This window comes from Epinephelus fuscoguttatus, linkage group LG12 (assembly GCF_011397635.1).
Source record: "Epinephelus fuscoguttatus linkage group LG12, E.fuscoguttatus.final_Chr_v1".
In the NCBI taxonomy this organism is placed as follows: Eukaryota; Metazoa; Chordata; class Actinopteri; order Perciformes; family Serranidae; genus Epinephelus; species Epinephelus fuscoguttatus.
In genome coordinates this window covers 5,189,767-5,210,291 of record NC_064763.1, presented here as the reverse complement: position 1 = coordinate 5,210,291, position 20,525 = coordinate 5,189,767, and the positions used below count along the sequence as shown (strand labels likewise).

General features: G+C 40.5%; 1 protein-coding gene across 4 annotated transcripts in view; it reads right to left on the bottom strand.

The window, feature by feature from the left end:
- The window catches only part of LOC125897946 (protein turtle homolog B-like), a 290,905-nt gene that overhangs the window by 12,774 nt on the left and 257,606 nt on the right, over positions 1–20,525 (bottom strand). For 2 of the 4 annotated variants that reach the window (XM_049591468.1, XM_049591469.1), the window contains exons 18-20: positions 18,727–18,813; positions 10,432–12,069; positions 5,170–5,297 (exon numbers count right to left, since the gene is read on the bottom strand). In XM_049591468.1, coding sequence (XP_049447425.1) covers positions 5,170–5,297; positions 10,432–12,069; positions 18,727–18,813 — 1,853 coding nt within the window. The remainder of the gene's footprint in view (positions 1–5,169; positions 5,298–10,431; positions 12,070–18,726; positions 18,814–20,525) is intronic. The other 2 variants (XM_049591470.1, XM_049591471.1) reach the window with 1 other exon arrangement.

The following is a 20,525-nucleotide window of genomic DNA, read 5'->3' as shown; positions in this document are numbered from 1 at the left end:
TACCAATATAAACCACCATGTTCTGAAGAGACACATTACAAACACTAAAAACTAAACTAACACTACACTAAAGTCATCAATTTGCATTCTGGAGCATAAAACAGAACACTCAACAAACTACTCACTAGACATTAGTCCAGCACTGGACAGGCATGATGGGATATGAGGGCGGTCTTATTGCTACAAGATTCTGCACAGCAGATGAGACGGTGGAGCAGAGTGGTGTCTTCAGGGTTAGCTGCAAACTACTTTGTGAAATTCATTGCTCGAAAGTTAATAAACAATGACTCCTTCTTTTCACAATACCACTAAACTGTGAGGGAAATGTCTCCATCCTTTGATTGGAGCGGCTGTGGCTGAGAAGATAGAGTGGGTCGTTCTCCAATCAGAAGATTGGTAGTTCAATCCCTCGCTCCTCAGACCTCATTTTGAAGTATTCTTAAGCAAGATACTGAACCCTAAATTGCTCCTCATGGCTGCTGGTAGCCTCAGCCACCAGTGTGTAAATGGGTGAGTGAGACATGTAGTGTAAAAAAAAGTGCTTTAAGTGGTAGGAAGACTAGAAAAAGTACAATACAAGTACAGTCCATTTACCGTTAGCCTTTTGGGTTACTGGGAAAACAAAATTGAATAGATAGTCCCTGACATTGACTGATACATTTTAGCCGAGGACATCTGACCAAACACAAGAATTCATAATTTTTACTATATAACTTTAGAAGTATTCCAAAGTAAAAGTCCCACATTTCTACCTTGAAATGAATTCAAATCTGAAACTTGAGGTGCAATAAAGAAAAACATTGCTCTATAGTTCCTGACAATACTTGAAATATTCAAGTACAGTAAATCTCACACTACCCCATATTAAAAATCAAGCATCTTTGCTGTCTCAAAGTTTGTTAAACTGCATTACAAATCTTTGTTTCTAGTATAAATATATATACCAATATTGGCCGATACATCGGTATTGGCATCGGCCCCAAAAGTCCAAATATCATTCGGGCTCTATTTCCAACCCACTTTAGTCATACTCACGTCCCCATTATGAAAGTGGGCTGCAAGATGTCAAGGCCCCATGGCTGGGCGCCAGCCTACGTCTACAATCAGTATTCACTGCAGCAAGCAGAAAGTCAGGTGCTGGCTCAGAGAGACATCTTAAAGCTGGCTGCCCTGTGATTTGGCACAGCTTGAATTCATCAGTGGCTTTGAACACTACCCTTGTAAAAAAAAACACTGAGGAACCCCACCCCCTCTCATCCCTCTTCTTGGAGGCAGGACGTTTTGTTTTGATGCCCCTCCACCTCCTTTATGTATCTATGGCTTAGTCCATGTGGACACAGATATTTTTGAAAATGCAGTTAATTTACTTAATTTCTCCTTCATTCTCAAAACATTCCTGTCCATACAAGCACTCTCATAAAATAAAATAATAACCGTAAGCCCAAAGCCACACAAAGAAGAAGAGAGTAGAAAGAAAAAGAAAACTATAATTACTGCCTTCCGGTTGCATGTCTCCTTGAACCAGTAAAGTTGCAGTTGCAGTTTACATCCTTGTCTGTCCATGTAGCCATGACAGTTGACTATGCTTCAAATAGGATATGGATGTTGCTGGAAAGAAGCTACATATTTTAAAACATGAATGCTTCACATACATCTTCAACCTGGCAGCACAGAAGATGTCCACAATCAGCACAGTTTCCAGGAGGTCACCCGAAATTAGTGTCACCAAGTCAGTGTCTGACCAAATGTTTTCCCATCTGTTCCTGAGATATGACATTGAGTAATGGCCAGAAAAGTGTTTTATTCAGAACATTATAATGTCACAGTTAAGTTGACCTTTGACCTTTTGTATATAAAATGTCATCACTTTTCATCACATTTCCAATTAGACATTTGTGTGAAGTTTTGTCATAATTATCACATGGGTTCTTGAGTTATGGCCAAAAACATATTTTGTGAGGTCACACTGACCTTGACCTTTCACCACAAAATTGTAGCCCACTCATCCTTCATGGGATGCTTAATAAAATTTTATGAAATTCCCTCAAGGTGTTCTTGAGATAATACATTCACAAGAATGAGATGAACAAGGTTACAGTGACCCTTTGCCCATTAAAATCTAATCAATTAATTACTGAGTCCAAACGGACATCTCTGCTAAATTTAAAGAAATTCCCACGAGCTGAATTCAAGTTGCTATAGCTGTTAAAAGGAAGTTTTGCAGATTTTTAACTAGGTCTGTCATCACAGTGATTCAGTGTGTGCAGATAAATGCTATTTGCCTCTCACCTCATGCCACAGTAACTGTCATATTTTGCAGAGACGGACCTATACCCTTCTTCCATTGTCACTCTTGGCCATGCCAAGTAAAGCCATGCTGCACCAGTTTGTGTTCGCATTGTCAGTTTAGACATGCCTCGCCATTTCAAGCCATGCTGAAGATGGACGTTCTCTGGAGTAGGTCAAAAAGCCAGGCCACCTGCCCTCAAGCAGGTAGCCGTGAAGTCTCATCGACCACAGCCAGCCCCCGACAGCCCCTGCCAAGCCCCCCGTCCCCTCCAAACAAGCGTGTGTTACAAGACTCCACTCACCTCTGTCTGCAGGAGTACTTTTGTAGCTTCTAACTGAATCTCTGTGGTTTGGAGTTCAGTTTCTCCTGCGTCCTGTTTTTACTTTAGATATCTGATTTATTTTATTGTTTCATGTTTGCTATCCACCTTGTTAGAAGTTGTATGAAGTTGCTGCTAAAAAACTCAACATTTCCTTATTTAGCTGCTTCACAATAAAAGTTTATACATAACAAAAAACTAAGAGAATTTTATTGTGAAGAATCTATAGGAAATGAAATGCGTTATTACTGAATTTGTGGAACTTTGTTAGCAGCTTCTTCTCAATATTGGCAGTCTAATCATATGGCAGGGACAAAAGTGAAATCAGAAACAGCCACAGTTAGATGTTAGAAAAGTTGCAGACAACAGGCTCTAACTGCACCTCTGCAAACAGCTCACCTCCAACAGGTAAACTTGCTGCTGCAGATAAACATATGCAGCAAAAATAACAGGGGACATCAGCCATGGATCAGCCCCTTATTAAAGCCATTAGTCAAGACAAGACATCATCAGTTTAAGACACCTTCAAGAAGGTAGCCCTGTTGTAATAGAAATGCAAATCCCTGCTATGCTGGGCTGATGGCCCAAACCAAGCCAGGCCATAACCATCGAAAAGGGGTACTACATTACTACCTTTGTAGTGTCAAAGCAGTGGGGAGTGAGGTGGGGTGAGCAGTATATTCCTAGGTGCACTAGGTAACTAGCAGCAGTCACTTTCAATGGTATTGTATTAATGCTACTTTTTGTATTAATGCTGGTTGTGATTATGTTCTTTACTGCACCTGGATTCGTGAATAATGACATTTTGTTCACTGTATGGTGCTGTATATAGAGTATGACAACAATAAATTGAATTATACAACAGTTAGTTACGACCAAGCATTTTGATTGGACAGCAGGCTGTCCATGAGTTCTGATATACAGTATAATAGCACTGGGGACTTTTAACTATGCATGTATCACCCCGCTTTACAGGTGTCCTGAGCCACTAATTATGTTAATCATTAATTAGCCAACATTAAGGGTCATTGTAAAAAAATTTGCACCACAAAATCAAACATATTACCATGAACAATCAAGTTAAATTATGAATGGTCAGAAAATGACAAAGACACAGAAAGAAGCCTGAATACTGTAAATTTCCAGGTACACTCATATGACAACAGAAGACGACGCAACGTACTGAATAAGCTTTCTTTACTGGTTGCAAAATAAATGGAAACACACAGATGTAGCCTACATGATACAAACTAGCTGGTGTTTTGGCTATATCGCGATACGCAATATATGTATATCTCTATTTTGAAATTTCCTCGAAACTACACTACACTACTGAAATACTAAACTACTTAACAAACTACAATTACAATAAAGTTGAATAAAAGTAGCTACAAAACTTTAAGTACTGTTAAAATAAAATTAAATAAAGTATGTTATAATCAAATTAAATAAAATACAGTTATAATAAAGTCAAATAAAGTGTTATTATCAAAAATAACATACTGTTATAATAAAATTAAAGTACTATTATGATAAAGTTAAAAGGCCTTTATTAAATGGCTAGTTCATGACGAACATTAAAGTCAACTGAGTCAAGTGAACTTTAATGTTCATCATAACAATAAAGGCCTTTTAACTTTTGCACCAGAGAAGAGTTGCCTTGGATTTTGTTTTTTCAAGATGAAATGAAGTACTGTTGTAATAAAAGTAAATAAAACACTGTTACCGTAGAGTCACAGTACCAGTGTAATTAAGTTAAATAAAGTACTGTTATAATAAAGGTAAATAAAGTAGTTATAATAAAGTTAAGTAAAGTACTGTTGTGATTAAATAAATCAAAGTGGAACAACTGATGCTTTTATTCTGAAGCACCTGGCTCGTCTTGGCTGGAAGTGTTGATATTTTTGCTGTAAACCTGAAGCTTCTGGTCAACAGTTGTTGTTAGGTTGTTAGCCATTACCAGGAAGTTACACTGTTACCCCCGAATCACTGTGAGCTGGAGACAACAGCTCTCCAGCTCATATATTAATAATATTTGAAGTCATGCTGGTGCTCCATGGTCGCAAAATGTAAAATAATTCAGACAACAGTGGAGCTTTGCTTCTCCTCTTTTACACTGACAGACAATAAATTCTGATGTTTCACAAACCAATTTAGAATCACAGGATAAACATCACATCACATCACATTATTTAAATGTGGACTAACTGCTATACCCTTCTTTGGCAAATGACTGAAAAAGGCTTTTCACTTCCAACCTTTCTGCAAGTGTTGTGTGCAAATCCGTTCCACAGTTTTTGTCATGTTCTGCTTCCAGATACACAGACAGACATGCAGATGGGGAGGAAACATAACAGCTTGCTCACTCTGCCAGTAGAGGTATTACTACAACCCAAATAAATGTGATGCATCCTTTGTACGGCAATAAAAAATTTACATCTTTGAGAAGCAAAAAGCCTGGTGTTCATGAACACCAGTGTTCATAATGAAATAAGTGTAAAAAACAAACAAAAAACAAAACACTGTGTAAAAAGTGAGAACAGAAGAACGAGGTTCACACCTGCTTTCTTTCTGGTCTTGGAGTTATTGTTGTTCATCATCATCTTCTTGGCCTTTTTAATACGTTGGTATCTCAGTGCATCAATCCTCTCAGACCCCGAAAGGGCACTCGGCGCACCTCGACGTTTTCTGGATAAAGAGCAGAGAGAGGGGAAAACGGGTAACTCCAGGCCAAACATACTCAGTGGACTGTGTTTCTGCACTACGGAGTGCAGCAGAACCAGAAACCCACACAATCTCAAAACAGCACTGCTCGTGCTAAGCAAGAGGTGCAGCACATTACCAAAGGATCAATGTGAGACACCTAAAGAGCTGTACTCTTAAATCCAGCAAAAGTTGTGGGGGTTTTTTTCTCCAAAAGTTTGAAGAACAATCTCATGCATCATACGGATTTACTGCCAGTTATGTTCAGGTTAGTAATAATAAAGTTTCACCAATTTAGTTCATAAATCCAGATGGTATATTCAATTGTGCACCTTAAAATTTCATTACCCTTTAGGGACATCTGAGATATTTTGCTCAAATTGATCCAAACAATCTTTATCCAAAGGAAAGCAAAGTATTACACGACCCCTGAAACCATCTGTTTACCTCATGGTGCAGGTTAGAACAATAACATTTTTGAGAGGATATGTTTAAAAAGACTTGCACTGTTGGTTTCAGAGGAAAATTCTCCAAAAATAGAGGAAAAGAATACTTTGAACCAAATATAAGCAAGGCTTCTCAATTGATGATACATTTGCAGACTGTATCATACTTTTTAAAAATGAAGCTATCCCACTCTGAAAATAACAGATGCAAATGTTTCCTTGGTGTGTAGTGTATATTTGTCAGCTGCTCATGATTGCATCTACAGACCTCCCTCCCATTCATGGAGGCACTTATGGCCACAGCCCACAGATTTCTGCCACAAACACACACTCGGTTCTCTCAAGGCACAGAAAACAATTAGCATTACAGAGAGGCCATCTTCCCACCGTGGCTGCAGAGAGAAACCGAAGGTCGTTAGTAGAGGGGGAGAATCACAGCTGAGCAACAAAGCATCATCAATATGTATTCATAGACATGGATACTGTCTACAATGGGCTTCACCATGCTGACAGGGGGAGAGATGGCGGGAGGGGAAAATGACTACTCGGGAACAGTCACATAATGAAAAATAAGCCAAAGAAAAGCGAAGCACTAGGACAACAAATGTAACAAGAATTTATCCATATAATTGTATCTTTTTTTGATACGGAGGAGCAATATTTAGCGATGGCATGCATGGCAGTTTGCACATGGAACACGACTTTAAAGGGGAATACATTCAAAAGCACTTCATTGGGCAGTTCACTCAAACATAAGAGGGTCCTCAAGCCCCCTGTGTGTCCCCCCTCTGCAAGCCCTTGACAATCTATTTGTTCCTTATGATAAAAAGAAGTGCGTAAGCTGTTTTGGTAGGACACTTGCTTCACATGGCAGTGAGAACTGTTCTGCAGTCCAAACTTACAAGTGCAATTGTATACTTACAGCGGATGGTTAAAGTAGTGCTCTATACAGATGCTTAATGCAAGGGATTAAGGCCATGTGTCCACCAGGAATCTGCTTTTAGTTACTGGGGCTAAAGAGATGCTTGTGCGACGTGCAGGTCATGGCTCCTGCTATTGCTCTGTTGCTGTTCAAAACCTGCTTAGAATCTGACGCATTTTTGATAAAAGCTGGAATATGTTTTAACTTGTTTAAACTAGTGCACTGAGAACTTTACACATGCTAAGCTTTCATCACTGCCAGGAACATGCAACAGCATTTCTGCTTCATTGTTAATGCAAAACAAAACCAAACAAAACAAAAAAAGCTGTGAATGATGGCTTCCAGTGGACACACAGCTTAAGTTGACGTCATAACGCCAATCTTACAAAATATTTACTGGATATTGGGGTCCAAAATATTTTAAATTGGTGTCATACAATACAAGCATCTGTAAAATAGAAATGGCAGAATGTGTCACGCTTGAGGAGAATGCTAAGAGTGTTTTAGGAAGTGATCATCTGACAATAAAGAATGTCTATGAGAACGTCAACATAGACCACCTTTTAATAAAAACACAGTAAGCCACACCTTGTATTAATATATAGTACAGAAAAATACAAGACACCAACATAAAGTGGTGACCATACCTGGTGAGATGATCATATTGGTTTTTTATAATGAAAACTCAACAATCCCTGGATGTAACTCCAGTTCTATAACTATGTATGTGACCATGTTATGGACTTTGCTATTATTTATTCTTTTTTTAAATAAAGGAAGTACCGTAAAACTTCAATAAAAAGCCTAGGCCCAATTAAATGCCCGGTCCTTTTTACAAGCCCGGAGAGGCTAAACATTTTGACAAATAAACATCTATCTCAATTAGACGCCTGATCTGGTTGCCAAGCATTTCTTTTTTATATAGGTTCTTTGTATGTACAAAATTAGGTTGTCTACTCACTAATGTTAACTGCTTAGATCGTGCATACAAAAATAAATGTTTAAAGCCTTGTCAATATGGAGATGCTACACATTGTTAGCTTGGTTGGATTCTCCACAATTCAACTGTTCAGTTCATTTTACTGAATTTTACATGAAGCAGCAAGATATCAGTTTCACATCTTGCTGGATGTTGCCTGATCTGTTCAAAGATGTGCGCCCAGTTCTCTCACACTTCATAATAAAGGCCAGAGACATCCCGAGAATGCACTGGCCTCATTGTAATCCTTAACAATCTCCTTGGCAATCAGTTCAGTCTTGTAGTGGCTGAGGCAGGTGAGGGGACCTGCCAAGAAGGCTAGGCTAGAGCTGCGCCCTTAGCAGCATTAGCATATAACAAATCCAACAGGACTGAGCAGCAATTCATTCCTCTCTGAGGAAAATGGCCGAATGGGAGAGATAGCTTACCACTGGGCTACAGGGAAGATGATGGAAGGATGGACTAACTGTATTCTCAACATTTGCAATTATTCTTTTAAATGCCAGGCCTTGACAATGCAATTGGTATCAAAAGCCATTGCTAAGAGATACACAGTTAGCAATGCATTCTGTTCTTTCTTGGTGTAGTAAAACATGGGGACGTATAACCCAGGCCTCGTACTTGATGTCCTGAACCGAGATGGCAGTGGAGAAAAAAGAGCAGGTCTTATCCATGATGATATCTTGCAATGAGTTGGATTCTGACAGTCATGTTTGCTGAAGACTTCTTTATTTTGCATTGATTCTAGATTAACTGAGGCAAACATTATTCTTCACACTCAACTATGGCATACCTAACTGGGTGTAGAGTGCATTGGTCTGTCTCCAGGGTGCAGAGGCAAAGCCTCATTGGGTAAATCAATAGAGAAGTCAGTAGTGGGCTGAGCATGTACAAAGTACCATCAACCTACAGTACACTGTTAAAACTATCAAATTATGGGAGACCTTTTTAGGGGCATGTGTCTATATTGACAATCATTTAACTTTTAGTTGAATTCAAACCCATGGCATATAGGACACAACTTAAGTGTGATTTAATTTCTAGATCAAAGGTGTAGAAAAGAAAAGCTTGTAACCATCTAATTGGAGTATAGTCCAGTTTGGCCATGCACAGATGTGTTCTTTGGCTTTTATATCAAATACTATATTGAAATTATGAGTGCAGTTTGCTGAACTAATCTGAAGAATAGTAAACCAAAAATACTATAAAAAATATTATAAATATTATATATAATATAATATTATATATTATAAATATTTAAATCGATATAAGGCTGATAAGAGAACTATTGTCTTGCCTTTGTGTAGACCTAAGGTACAATTATCTGAGGTGAGGTATTTATACTAAGAGTTTTGCATGTGGATGTGGTCAGTTAGCAAACCACTCAAGCATGAAATCATGTTGGTGATACATCTCTGACCTAATCTATCAGCTAACAGATGGCATATGCATATCAGAATGCATAATGTACTGAAGACTGCAGAACTTAAAATGCATAGCCACTTTAAGAAAAAGGGAAAAAGGAAAGAACTGAAAAGAACTACACGTATTGACTGAAGGAAGGAACAAATCAAACAAAGACTCAAAGTCTTGTATTCCCCTTTAAAGGACGAGGTGATCAAAAAAGTCCCACCTGCTAACCCCCCCCTTTCAGACATGGATCCAACCCTTACCTATTGCGGTGTAGAGGACCTGGTCACAACAACGCTGCCCAGATAGCTGAGATCAATCAAAAACAAAGCAGGTAAGACTCCAGGAGCCATCAAGAACCACCACACTGCCCCTAATTCATAATGATGGAGACATTGCAGTACATGAGAAGCGGACAGGCCCTGTGACACACTTTGCCCAACAACCTTTCCTTGGTAGTCAGACCTGGGGGTGTCCTGGGGATAATTCAAAGGGGTTGGGGAGAGGAGGGTTACAGAAAGGTAAGGGGAAGTAGGGTAGGAAGAAATCTGAGAGGTAAGGGAGAATTGGTCATGCAGTCAGGTTACTAAGGCCGAGGATGGGCCGCAGGGCCTGCCAAGATGAACTCTTCTTAAAGCATCCCTCTGCATGATTAAGGCATCTTCAAAGGCTTGGAGCTAGACATAACAATGGGTGTTTGTTTTGTCTGGGGAATCAATTGGATGAATATTATGGGATTCCTCCTGTTAGGTGAAAGCAGGGTAACGCATGATACAGATGGAAAAACAGGGATCCTGTGGTGATGTCTGCGAATTCCCAGGCTTTTAGGGGCTTGTGCCAGACAAATTACACAATGCAATTGCAAAAGTACTTTTCATCTGGATGGACTGTAGCCCCAAAAGGTCTGAAATGTAATCTGTGAAGCAAATGCATTTTCTCATCAATTCAAGAAATAATTTGTTTCACAATTTTTACTGTTTGGTTTCACTGCAATATATTTTTCAGGGAAATAATTTTTGGAACAATGCTTCACAGATTCAATGGGTGAATACCTCTATCTTGATGTCTGACATGAAAAGCAGCATTGACCAAATTGAAGCTAAACTTCCAGAGCTCATCAAATGAATCATCATAACAAAATGGTTTTCCCTCAACCATACAGTTTTCAAGTGTAAACAAATAAAGAAGCATAAATTAAACTATAAAACTAATTTGCCACAGAGATGATTCAAAAAAAAAAAAGATGGCTACTAGACAGCACTTCCGTGACCAAAATGTCAGAGCAACTTCACACATCAAAGCATTATGGGTTGTGGCAGATGACTCAAATGGTATCCCTCTCTGCATGCCTAATGCACCTACCCTGAAGCTGACAACTGGGGTGGAGAGGGCTCAGATGGAAGGATCTCCTCCTCAGTCCTCCTCTGAGATGGCATCTGCCCAAATATGTTGCTGCTTTCCATGGGGGGTGATGGGGACTGGGAAGCTGGGTAGCTGGTTGCAGAGGTGGCAAAGGCCATGTGGGAACGGTAGCTTGGACTTGCTCTCCTGCTACCCTGGCCTTGGGCAGGTGAGGAAGAGGGGGAAGATCTCCTTGAGAAGCTGGCTGTGGAAGGAGGGAGGAGGGTAATCTCAGACATCTCTGGGGGTATGTGAGGTTGGACAATGCTGGGACGTGGCCGGGGACGTACTACAATCTCTGGGGAGCCCTCATGAGAACTAAGGGGGCTTTGGGTGAGGGGTGAGAGTCGGGAGGGCTGGAGAACCACCTGATGCATGCCAGAATCCATCCTACGAGCCTGTCTGGGACTGAAACGAGGGGTGGTTTCAAACCATCGTGTGTCCAGGCTACTGAATGTGCTAGGGACAATATGGGCCATTGGATCGGTGTAAGGCAAAACCGGCACACCCATACCGTGGCTTGTGTGTCTTAGCTGCCCAAAATGTGCCTCTTGCATAGCTAAATGCTTGGCTGGGGAGCCACGAGGCTTGGCCTTGCTGGGAGACTTGCTTGAGTGGCTCTTTGGGGCCTCCAGTGGCAGGACAGCTGGGTAGGTAGGCATTGGAAGGGAGGAGGGCTGGAAAGCACTCAGGGGAAGTACATGAGGTGGAGGGGGATAGGGGGAGTCGTGGCGAAGGTGCAAAGGATGATGCGGTGGAAAAATGAAGGGGGGCCCCTCCAGACTTGCAAAGGTGAAATCCAGTCCCTGCCAAATCTCAGGAGAATGAGAGGAAGAGGTGAGTGTCAAAGGAAGTGGGAAGCCAGGGACAGCATATTGTGGGAAATCACCCTCCCCCATTTCTTCAGGAATCATGGGGTGACCAAAAGGACCTTCAGCAAGGTATGGAGGGGAGGACATGACAGAGCTGAGTGGGCTAGTATCAGGCATGTAAAAAGGAGGTGGGGGATCATGATCCCCAGGGGGCCCTAGATAGCCATAGAAAGCCCTGTGGTGGAGAGAACCCCGGATCTGCCCTGTGGCCTGGAGCCGACTGCTCTCCATGATGGTCATACCTTCGAAGGGCCTCTGGAAACGAGGGCTGTAGGCTGGAGGTTGCAGGTAGGATTCCTGACTGGAGATGGGGGAAATCTGGTGAGTGCGAAGGGGGGCCATTACAGGTGGCAAAGGCCTGGGATCATCATTCTCTTCATCTGACTGCCGGAATTCAGGATAGAGGTCTGATTCTTCCACAAAGGGAAAGCCCTCAATTCGCCGGGGCTTGACAGACATTTCTGCATCATTGGGGTCTATGACAAATCGTCCATCTGGGCCTCGGCTGATGAGTTCAATGGGTGTTGTTGCTTCAGCTTCATGCTTGGAGATGCTGTGTTTCTTGCTTGTTATTGCTCTTTTGGTCTTCTTGTATAAAGACAACTCCTCCCTCTTTCCTGGGCTTGGAGGTGGTTTCTTTCCCCGCTGATCATGACTATCTTCAGATGATTCTGATGGGGATGCCTTTGAACGAACACTCTCTGGGCTCACCTTTCCTGAAGATGACCTACAAAGAAAATAGAGAGGGAGTAAAGACTCAAAATTATAGAAGCCAGTACTCTGTGCAAAGCAAAGCTTCTCTGGTGGTGCTGAAAACAAATCCAGCTGCAATAAAACAAAAATGACAACACATCTTACACATCTGCTAATTTTAAATTTGCACAATGAAAAATAAAGAAATGTCATAACTAAATAACCTGGGTTCTCATTGCATTCCATTTGCAGTGTCATATTCAGTTGATATAGATATCACAAACCTCCAATGCCTTGAACATGGAATTACCAATGGGAACTTGAGAAGAGTAATGACTCTTTTATCAGCAGTCTCTGCTTTCCCCTTACTACTAAAAGTCATGACCTTTGCCTAACAGCCAGGAATTGATGTGTATTTGCTGCTGCACCATCTAAACCCCAGTCTTTTACATGTTGGCAGAGCTAAGCATGAGGGATAGTGCCTCTATGCCTCACCATTAAACCATCAAAGTGGTAACATAACCTGGACACATACTTCGCTTGAAAAGGGAAGTTTAACAGAGTGAATATGCAGAGGTTTGGTGACACAAGAGAATTGTTGTGGGATTTTCTGTCAAGTAGTGAGGGAGGTGCACACAAGGAGGGGATATCACACAGTAAATGGTACACAAAATGGACCAGTGTGAATCTCATTTAATTTCTCCATAGACGTATATTCATTTCATGCAATTACATAACAAAAAAGACAATGAGAACAACAAACTGGTTCGTTGGCACTCACACAGAGCTTTTCACTCTGGGTATCTGCAGTGTCAAACATTAAATATATGACTTAAGACCCTGACACACTTAGCAGATGGTTAGCCATCAGTGACCGCCTGTTGCCCTAGCCAGTGCAGTGTGTCCTGCACCTTTGCTCGTTGTCTGCTTTTTTCTTTAGTTGATTCAGCACGTTGAATCGGAGTTGGAGTCGGCATTGCCGATGTTGGATTGGCAGTTCAGCTCAGTGCACAAGGAGAGAAACAGAAATGAGTAAAGTAAACTAAGACCTAAAATGAAGAGGGAGTGAGACCATAACAAAGTTGTTCCATAAGGTAAGATTATTTTTCTTTAGCCATTGAGCTTTTTAGCAGAAATGTTTGTGTTTTTATTCACTGTCGCATGTTAAATATACTCTGTTCTTTCAACACTGGATTGTGTTGTCAATGTGCTAACTGGCTAACAATCTTCAAGATGATCTTGCGGTTTCCCTTTTTGAATGGCGATTACAGATAACAGCCGTCTGCTGGTGCAGAGAATTATTTCCTCTCACGTAAGCGCAGACCGTACGTACAACTTTTTGGCTGAGACACGGAATGTCGTGCAACTCAGCAGGGGCCTTTGACACTGCTAGTTCTCTGAACTTAGTTTGGTGTGTCTGGGGCTTTAACAAAGCAAAATCAGGGTTAAAAAATGTGAATCTTTAAATATTATTCGTTGAGAACAGAACACAAATAGTCCCTCATTGGTGTGGGGGTGGTCTAATTAGATTTGACTGAAAGTGAACAAAACACCCACAGTCATCACATTCTGATTCAAAAGTTATCAAATCCTGATTGGTGCGAGGAAGTATGTGACATCATATTTTCTACAACAAGCCCCGCCTATATCAAGGTAGTTAAAGGAGCACAGAAAAAATAAATAAATTATTATAATTATATTATCTGAGTGAAATAACCAAAACTTTTAATGTAGGAATCCATCGCTTACAGTAAGAAGCTGTTAGAGAAAATAGGTTATTGTTGTTGTCTGAGACTGTTGACTCTGCCCTCTAGTGCCATCCACTGGCTGTATCCATCTCACAATAAAGGAAGCATGGAAATATGAGGGCAGTGATGTTTACAACAACATTTGGAATGGACGTATCTATTTTCATATGTAAATGGAGTATAAATGAGCCTCACATACATACTGGTCAGTGTAAGACTTGCAGCCTTTTTTTTTACATAGTTCCCCTAAACTTGTGACAATGTAAAACAATGACATAGGTACTACATATGGATATTAATACCCTAAACTAAAAATTGAAAGCGAGTGATACTCAGTTTTTCCTTGCCTATAAAAATGATAGTTCACATGCACTACTTGATGCTCTAGGACCCAGAACATATAACAACACACACGACCTAGAGTCTAGGCCTGGGAGTCAAGCTTGGGATAAACTGCTTGTTGGACCCCTTCAGGGCCAAAAAGTAAATATCCATGACGATGTCAAAAGAGGGAAGAGCTGGCCTTTGCACTCAATTTGAGTCACAATGTAGCAATAGGTTTGAAGCAGTTGTAATCAACAGCAATGTAACGCTCTGTTATGGCAGACAGGTGTAACTGACAAGTGTGGAAGGAAAAGCTTTGATCCAACACACCTACAGAAGAGTGAGAATATTACCAATCACAATGTGAAGTGATACTGACTGTATGTCAAAATCTGTCAAAACCAGGTCAAAGGTCATTCTAATCATGAAAGCTAGTTGAGTTGGCCCAAGTTCAGGCGATGACAGAGAACTACAGTATATAAAATGAATTTGAGAATAAGACCAGGACATATGATGTGAAACTCTGTACCCATTTAGGGAGATATTTTTGTTAATGACCATAGCATGTCTTCTTATAGGAAGGAGTAAATGAATACCATGATTTGTTTTCAAGCCACAATTTGTTTATTTAGCGTGACATGAAACATAAAGCCAATCCTCATAGAAAGCACTGAGGCTTGTGTGAAAAGCACATCTGCTTTATATAGCTACATAGACAAATAATACTGAAATATCAAATCACTTGTCATAACCTAAGGTAATAATATTTATATAATGAAACAGAAACACATACATCACAACCCATGTGCTTGCATTAATGCTGTGCTGCTTCTTCCATGTTCACATAAAAGACTGCTCATACAATGTAACAACCAACAGTCCATTTAATCATTAATGTTCTGTAACATTTGTAGATTTGGACACCATTCCTAATTGTTACAATAATATTTTCATTAAAAACCACATAAATAGTTTAGACATCACGGTAAAACTGGGCTTGTTTTAAACACAGGATGTATAAAAATAATGGATAGAGCCACTGTGACGTCAGCCATAGGTATGTGGACTCCCGTTTTGAAGCCTCAAATTTGGCATTTCGGCCGTTGCCATTTCTTGGATTTTTGGAGCCAGAAGTGACCATATTTGGATGAGAAGGTGGCGCTGTGGAGGAGTGAGGGGTGGATCTGACTCATAGACTGTAGAAAAACCTTGTCCCCTGTCACTGTAACTTTAAGTCTTAATAAAATGTAAAATGTAAAATGAACCCCTGTACAGTTGTCATGAATGGGTAAATTAGCTTTAGGGACTAAAACCGTTTTTTTGTACTAGGCTGTAAACATGTTTCTGTCTACTGTAAAGTTGTGCATTTTAACATGGGGGTCTATGGGGATTGACTCACTTCTAGAGCCATCCTCAAGTGGCCAATAAATGAACTGCAGTTTTTGGCACTTCTGTCTGGCTTCCCCGCAGGTTGCCACTTGACTTTTAAGCTTTCTACTTTAATTGGTTAAATCTTTAAAACTATGTTGTAAAGTTGTCTCAAAAAATCTATTATGTCCCTGTTTCCTTAAAAATTTGGGTCTACGACCTAAAGGAACAGTGGCCAATTTTTTTTTTTTTTTTTTTTAAATGCAGGCTGTCAGCTGTCTAATCAAAATTTTACTTTCACGTGCTCAAAACACATTACAGAAGAAATAGTGCCAATGCTCTTAAAACTGTCTGCACGATGACACAAAGAAAATTAAGAAAATACAGCTATCACAGCCTCATTAAACAGCCACTGAATGAAGATTCAGTGATTACTACATCACACAATCACATTAAAAACAAGTATGGATAATGTTTTTTATAAGTTTGCACATTTTGTCTTGCAGCAGCTGGCAGGCACTGATGTAATCTTTACAAGCTAAAAATGTAGTCTGACTACTGAAAATACTTTTATTTAACAGAACAAGACAGATTAATGAGCAGAAGAAAAGTCAATCAATCAATTCAGATATGTCAAAAAGACAGTGTTTCAGGTCACCTGGGGGTGAAACTGTGATTAAAGGAGTGAGCAAGGACATAGTCACATATAGCTCAAACCAAAGAAATGGCCACAATGCATAAGCAGAGTGTTGTGAACAATGCAGAAAACAACAATGTTGTTAGAAAGGAATAGTTTGACATTTTGAGAAATAAACAAATTGGCTTTATTGCTGAGAGATAAATGAAAAGACTGATATCACTCTCATATCTGTATGATAAACATAAAGCTAAAGCAAGTAGCTACTAAGCATAGCTTAGCATATAGACTGGACACATGCCAAAACAGCCAGGCTAACTCTGTCCAATCGGGGCAGTATCAGCCTTCCAGAACCTCTAAACATTATCTTGTTCTTCAATCCATAAAAAACTTTAGTTTAGTTAGTGTATTAAGATTGTGTTAACTTTGAAAAAAGCCAGGCCAGCTGCCCCCTTTTTCCAGTCTTTGGGCCCTGACACACCAAGCCAACAGTCGGACACTGGTCAACGTTGGGCCATCGGTGAGCATGAGTTGCCCTAGTCTTGGTGGTGCATCTTGCACTGTTGGCCCTGGTCAGCCCTTATCTGATTTTGGTTGGCTGATTTAGCATGTCAGCGTCGGAGACATTGGAGCCCCTCAGTGGATGAAATCACTCTGATTGGCTGTTCAGCTTAGTGCAAGAGAAGAGAAACAAAACTGAGGAAAGCAAACAAATGACTGAAGTCAAGAGAGTGTGAGATTGAAACAAACTTGTCATAATAGGTAAGATTATTTTCTTAGCCATTGAGCTCTTTAGCAGAAATGTTTTTTCTTAAGACAGTTCATCAGTTTGTGTTATCGTTCGCTAGCCCATGGTAAATATCCTTTGTTCTTTCAACATCAAGTTGTGTTTTTAATGTACTAACTGGTGTCTTGACTCTGTCCTGTCAGTCCTTTGTTTCTTAATTTTAATGACAAATACAGACAACGCTGCCTGTTGAAATTGAGAGTTATTTTCTCTCATGCAGGCGCAGAACGTACATGCTGGTTGGCTGTCTTTGCGGCATGTGCAGGTGTAACTTCATGACCGAGACGCAGACATTGTGCTGTGTGATGCAACAGTCCGCTTTCGTCGCCACTAGTTATTTGATGTCAGTTTGGTGTATCTGGGCTTTTTGTGCCAAGCTAAGCTAACCAGCTGCACGCTGTAGCATTAGTCTCCAAGAGAATAAGTGCATTTTTCAAAATGTTAAACTATTCCTTTACAGTGAACTATTTCTTTACAGTACAGTGAAGAAATGTGGTTGAATGACATTTCAAGAATGATTTTGTTGCTCTGGAGAGAAGCCCCTCAAGATTTAGATATTATTTTCAGACAAAAGCAACTGTATATGTGCCTTACATTTAAAATAGCAAGGACATGTCCAATGCAGTGCATGATGTCACTTACCACGATTAAACACTAATCTTCACTTTCATTTCTGATCGGCCCTGGTCTCACTGATGTGTCAACAAATTAATCATACAGTGAATGATCATTATACTGTATGTGGTTGACTAACAGGATCTCAGAGCCTGACAGCACTAGAGTTAGATGAGGAGACTAATACCACTCTGTTGTTCAGGGTTCATTTATCAAAGTAACAAAACAAAACTATTTTATGGTGGAGTATGGAGGATGAGTGAGGACTCTTGCAGCCTGAGGAAAGATGCTGCTCTGTAGTTTAGTGGTATGGCAACAAACACTTCTGTATGGCTTGCCAGATGGCAGCAGGGTGAACAGGCTGTTGCTGCAGGATATTGTCTTTAAGTATTGAGCTCTGCGCAGGCACCTCACCACATCGATCGAAGTGATAGTCAGTTGATGGGCACCAGTGATGATCTGGGTGGTTTTAATCACCCTGCAGAGCCCTCCCGTCCTGGGTTGTGCAAAAACCATGTCAATTTGTAATGTCTGTGAACTGTATATAAATCAAGGGCCAGGGTTTAGGTTAGCTTAGCATTAAGACTGGAAGCAAGGATGCTGAAAGCTTACTAATTAATTTAGGCCTATATAACTAACTATGTTTTCTTCTGCCTTCAGTCTTCATGCTAAACTATCTGTCCCTTGGCCCTAGCTTCATATTTAGCTTACAGGCATAAGAGTGCTATTGATTCTGAATTAATTCTCAGCAAGAAAGAGTGTGTTCCTCAAAATCTCAAATTATTCCTTTAAATAATCAAGATATAATGCTATGATTTAATGCACTAAGATCCTCTTAGTGAACTACATACAACAAATAAAGATGATGAAAGTGAAGATCATGTCTTATTACAGTCTACTTCTGCTGTCCTGAGGTGTGAAGATAAGAGAAACAGACTGATGTCATCCTTCCCTGTGTGCTTGAATCTTGTCTGCATTTTACTTTAAAAAAACCCCCCCCAAAAATCAGGGCCGAACTTAATTTTCTTCTGACGATGAAGATCCTTCATGTTTCGTCAATGAAAGACCCAGACCAGTATTGTTGTTGCCTTGTGGGGACATTTGGCCAGATGCATGCTGCCAGGTCAGGAGTCTGAGGAGCTGGGGTTGAACCAAAGTGCAATGGGAGGTTTACAGTGTGCAAGAACGGGGGACAATGGTTGGCACACTCACTGAGGACTGGAAGGTTGGGGCCTGTACCTGCTTGCGTCCAGCCCCTCCCAGTAGGGTTCAACGCTGGGAATGAGGCTAAGTGGACTCCTGTAGAGGCGGGGAGATCAGACAGTAGGAAGTGGGGAGAATATGGAGGTTAACAGTAAGCTTGTGAATGAAAGGTATGTTTGAAACAGCAACAGAAAATGAGAAAAATAGCTTGATATTATTAGGTGGGTAGAAAAAAACAGAAAAGGGAAACAGGCATTAGTATGTCAGAGAGATCTGAGAGAAAGAAGATTTAGAGAACAAGCCTGAAGACAAGAGAGGCTACCATGGACCAACATGAGGGACATGAAGGAAAGAGAGAGGTAAGAAAAATGAGTCATGATGTGACCACTGCACTTTGAGACAGTTTTCCATTTATTGATTCTAAATGTGCATGGACAAAATCTCATCCCATCCCATCCAAATCCCTTTGTCAGGTCCAGGGAACTAGTTGACTGATGCAAGTCAGATTCCTCTAGGTGTCATTGATCTTTTTTTTTTGTTGTTGTTTTTAAACAGACAAGGAAACGCTCATTTTGTAAAACGAAACATCCTTCCCAGCCATCTGGGGCGCTCTTCAAGCGATATAACTTGCCGATGAAGGCCGCATAGCTGTACCACCACTTTGTACTCATGCTCTGTAGCATCTTGTTGCCTTGGAGTTGTGAAATATTAGCCCATGCATGTTGTCATACAAACATACTTTGGACAGCACCCACTTAAGCACAGCAAATCTGTATTTAGACCATACAGATCAGTCAAACCAATTAAATATATGTTTAGTTAAAGCCCCTATGTGCAGAAATTTTACATGATGCGTAAGATCTTAAAAGTTTCAGATTTTATGTTTTTAGAAAAATGAGAAAATCCAACTGGCCCTTTTTGATGTGAAAGAGCAGCAGTTCCAGTGAGAGCTCCCATCCAGATGTCTGAGCTCCTTACCCTATCTCTCACACTGAGCCCAGCCACCCTACAGGGATATTCATTTTAGACGATTGTATCCACAAGCTCATTCTTTCAGTCACTTCCCAAAGCTCATGACCAAAGGTGAGGGTTGGAACATGGATGGACCGGTAAATTGAAAGCTCTGCCTTCCAGTTCAGCTCCCTCTTCATCACGACAGTCTAGCGCAACACCTGCATCACTGGTGATGCCACACCAAATTGCCAATACATCTGGCAATCCATTTTACCTTCACTCGTGAACAAGACCAAGACAAAACATGACAAGATACTTGAACTCCTTCACTTGGGGAAAGGAGCCAGTTGGGGTGGTTCGGGCATCGGATCAGGATGCCTCCTACAGTAAGTGCCTCCCATTAGAGGTTTCCCAGGCACGTCCAACTAGTAGGAGGCCCTGGGGCATACCCAGAACACGTTACAGGGATTATGTATCTTATCTGACCTGTGAATGCCTCAGGGGTCCCTTAGGATGAGCTGGAAAAAGGTGCTGTGGAGAGGGATGTCTGAAAATGCTTTGATGGATGGATGGAGACAATCCAGATAAAAAATGTATGTTTTTTGTGTTTCTTTCATCCCATTATTCATTGTTTCTACAGAACACATCCACTAGGAGTTTTTTTAATGCTGCAACTGGGAGTTGCCAAAGTCAAAAAAAATTTTTTTTTTGTTAAGTCTTAACATGAGGGGTTTAATCTATTGTAAAAGTTTTTTTGTCATTAAAACCTACACATAAAGGATGAGACTAATTCTTTATATTTTCTACTTGTCAACAAATGCCACTGAAAGACCAAAGTCAACTATGTGTTGGTC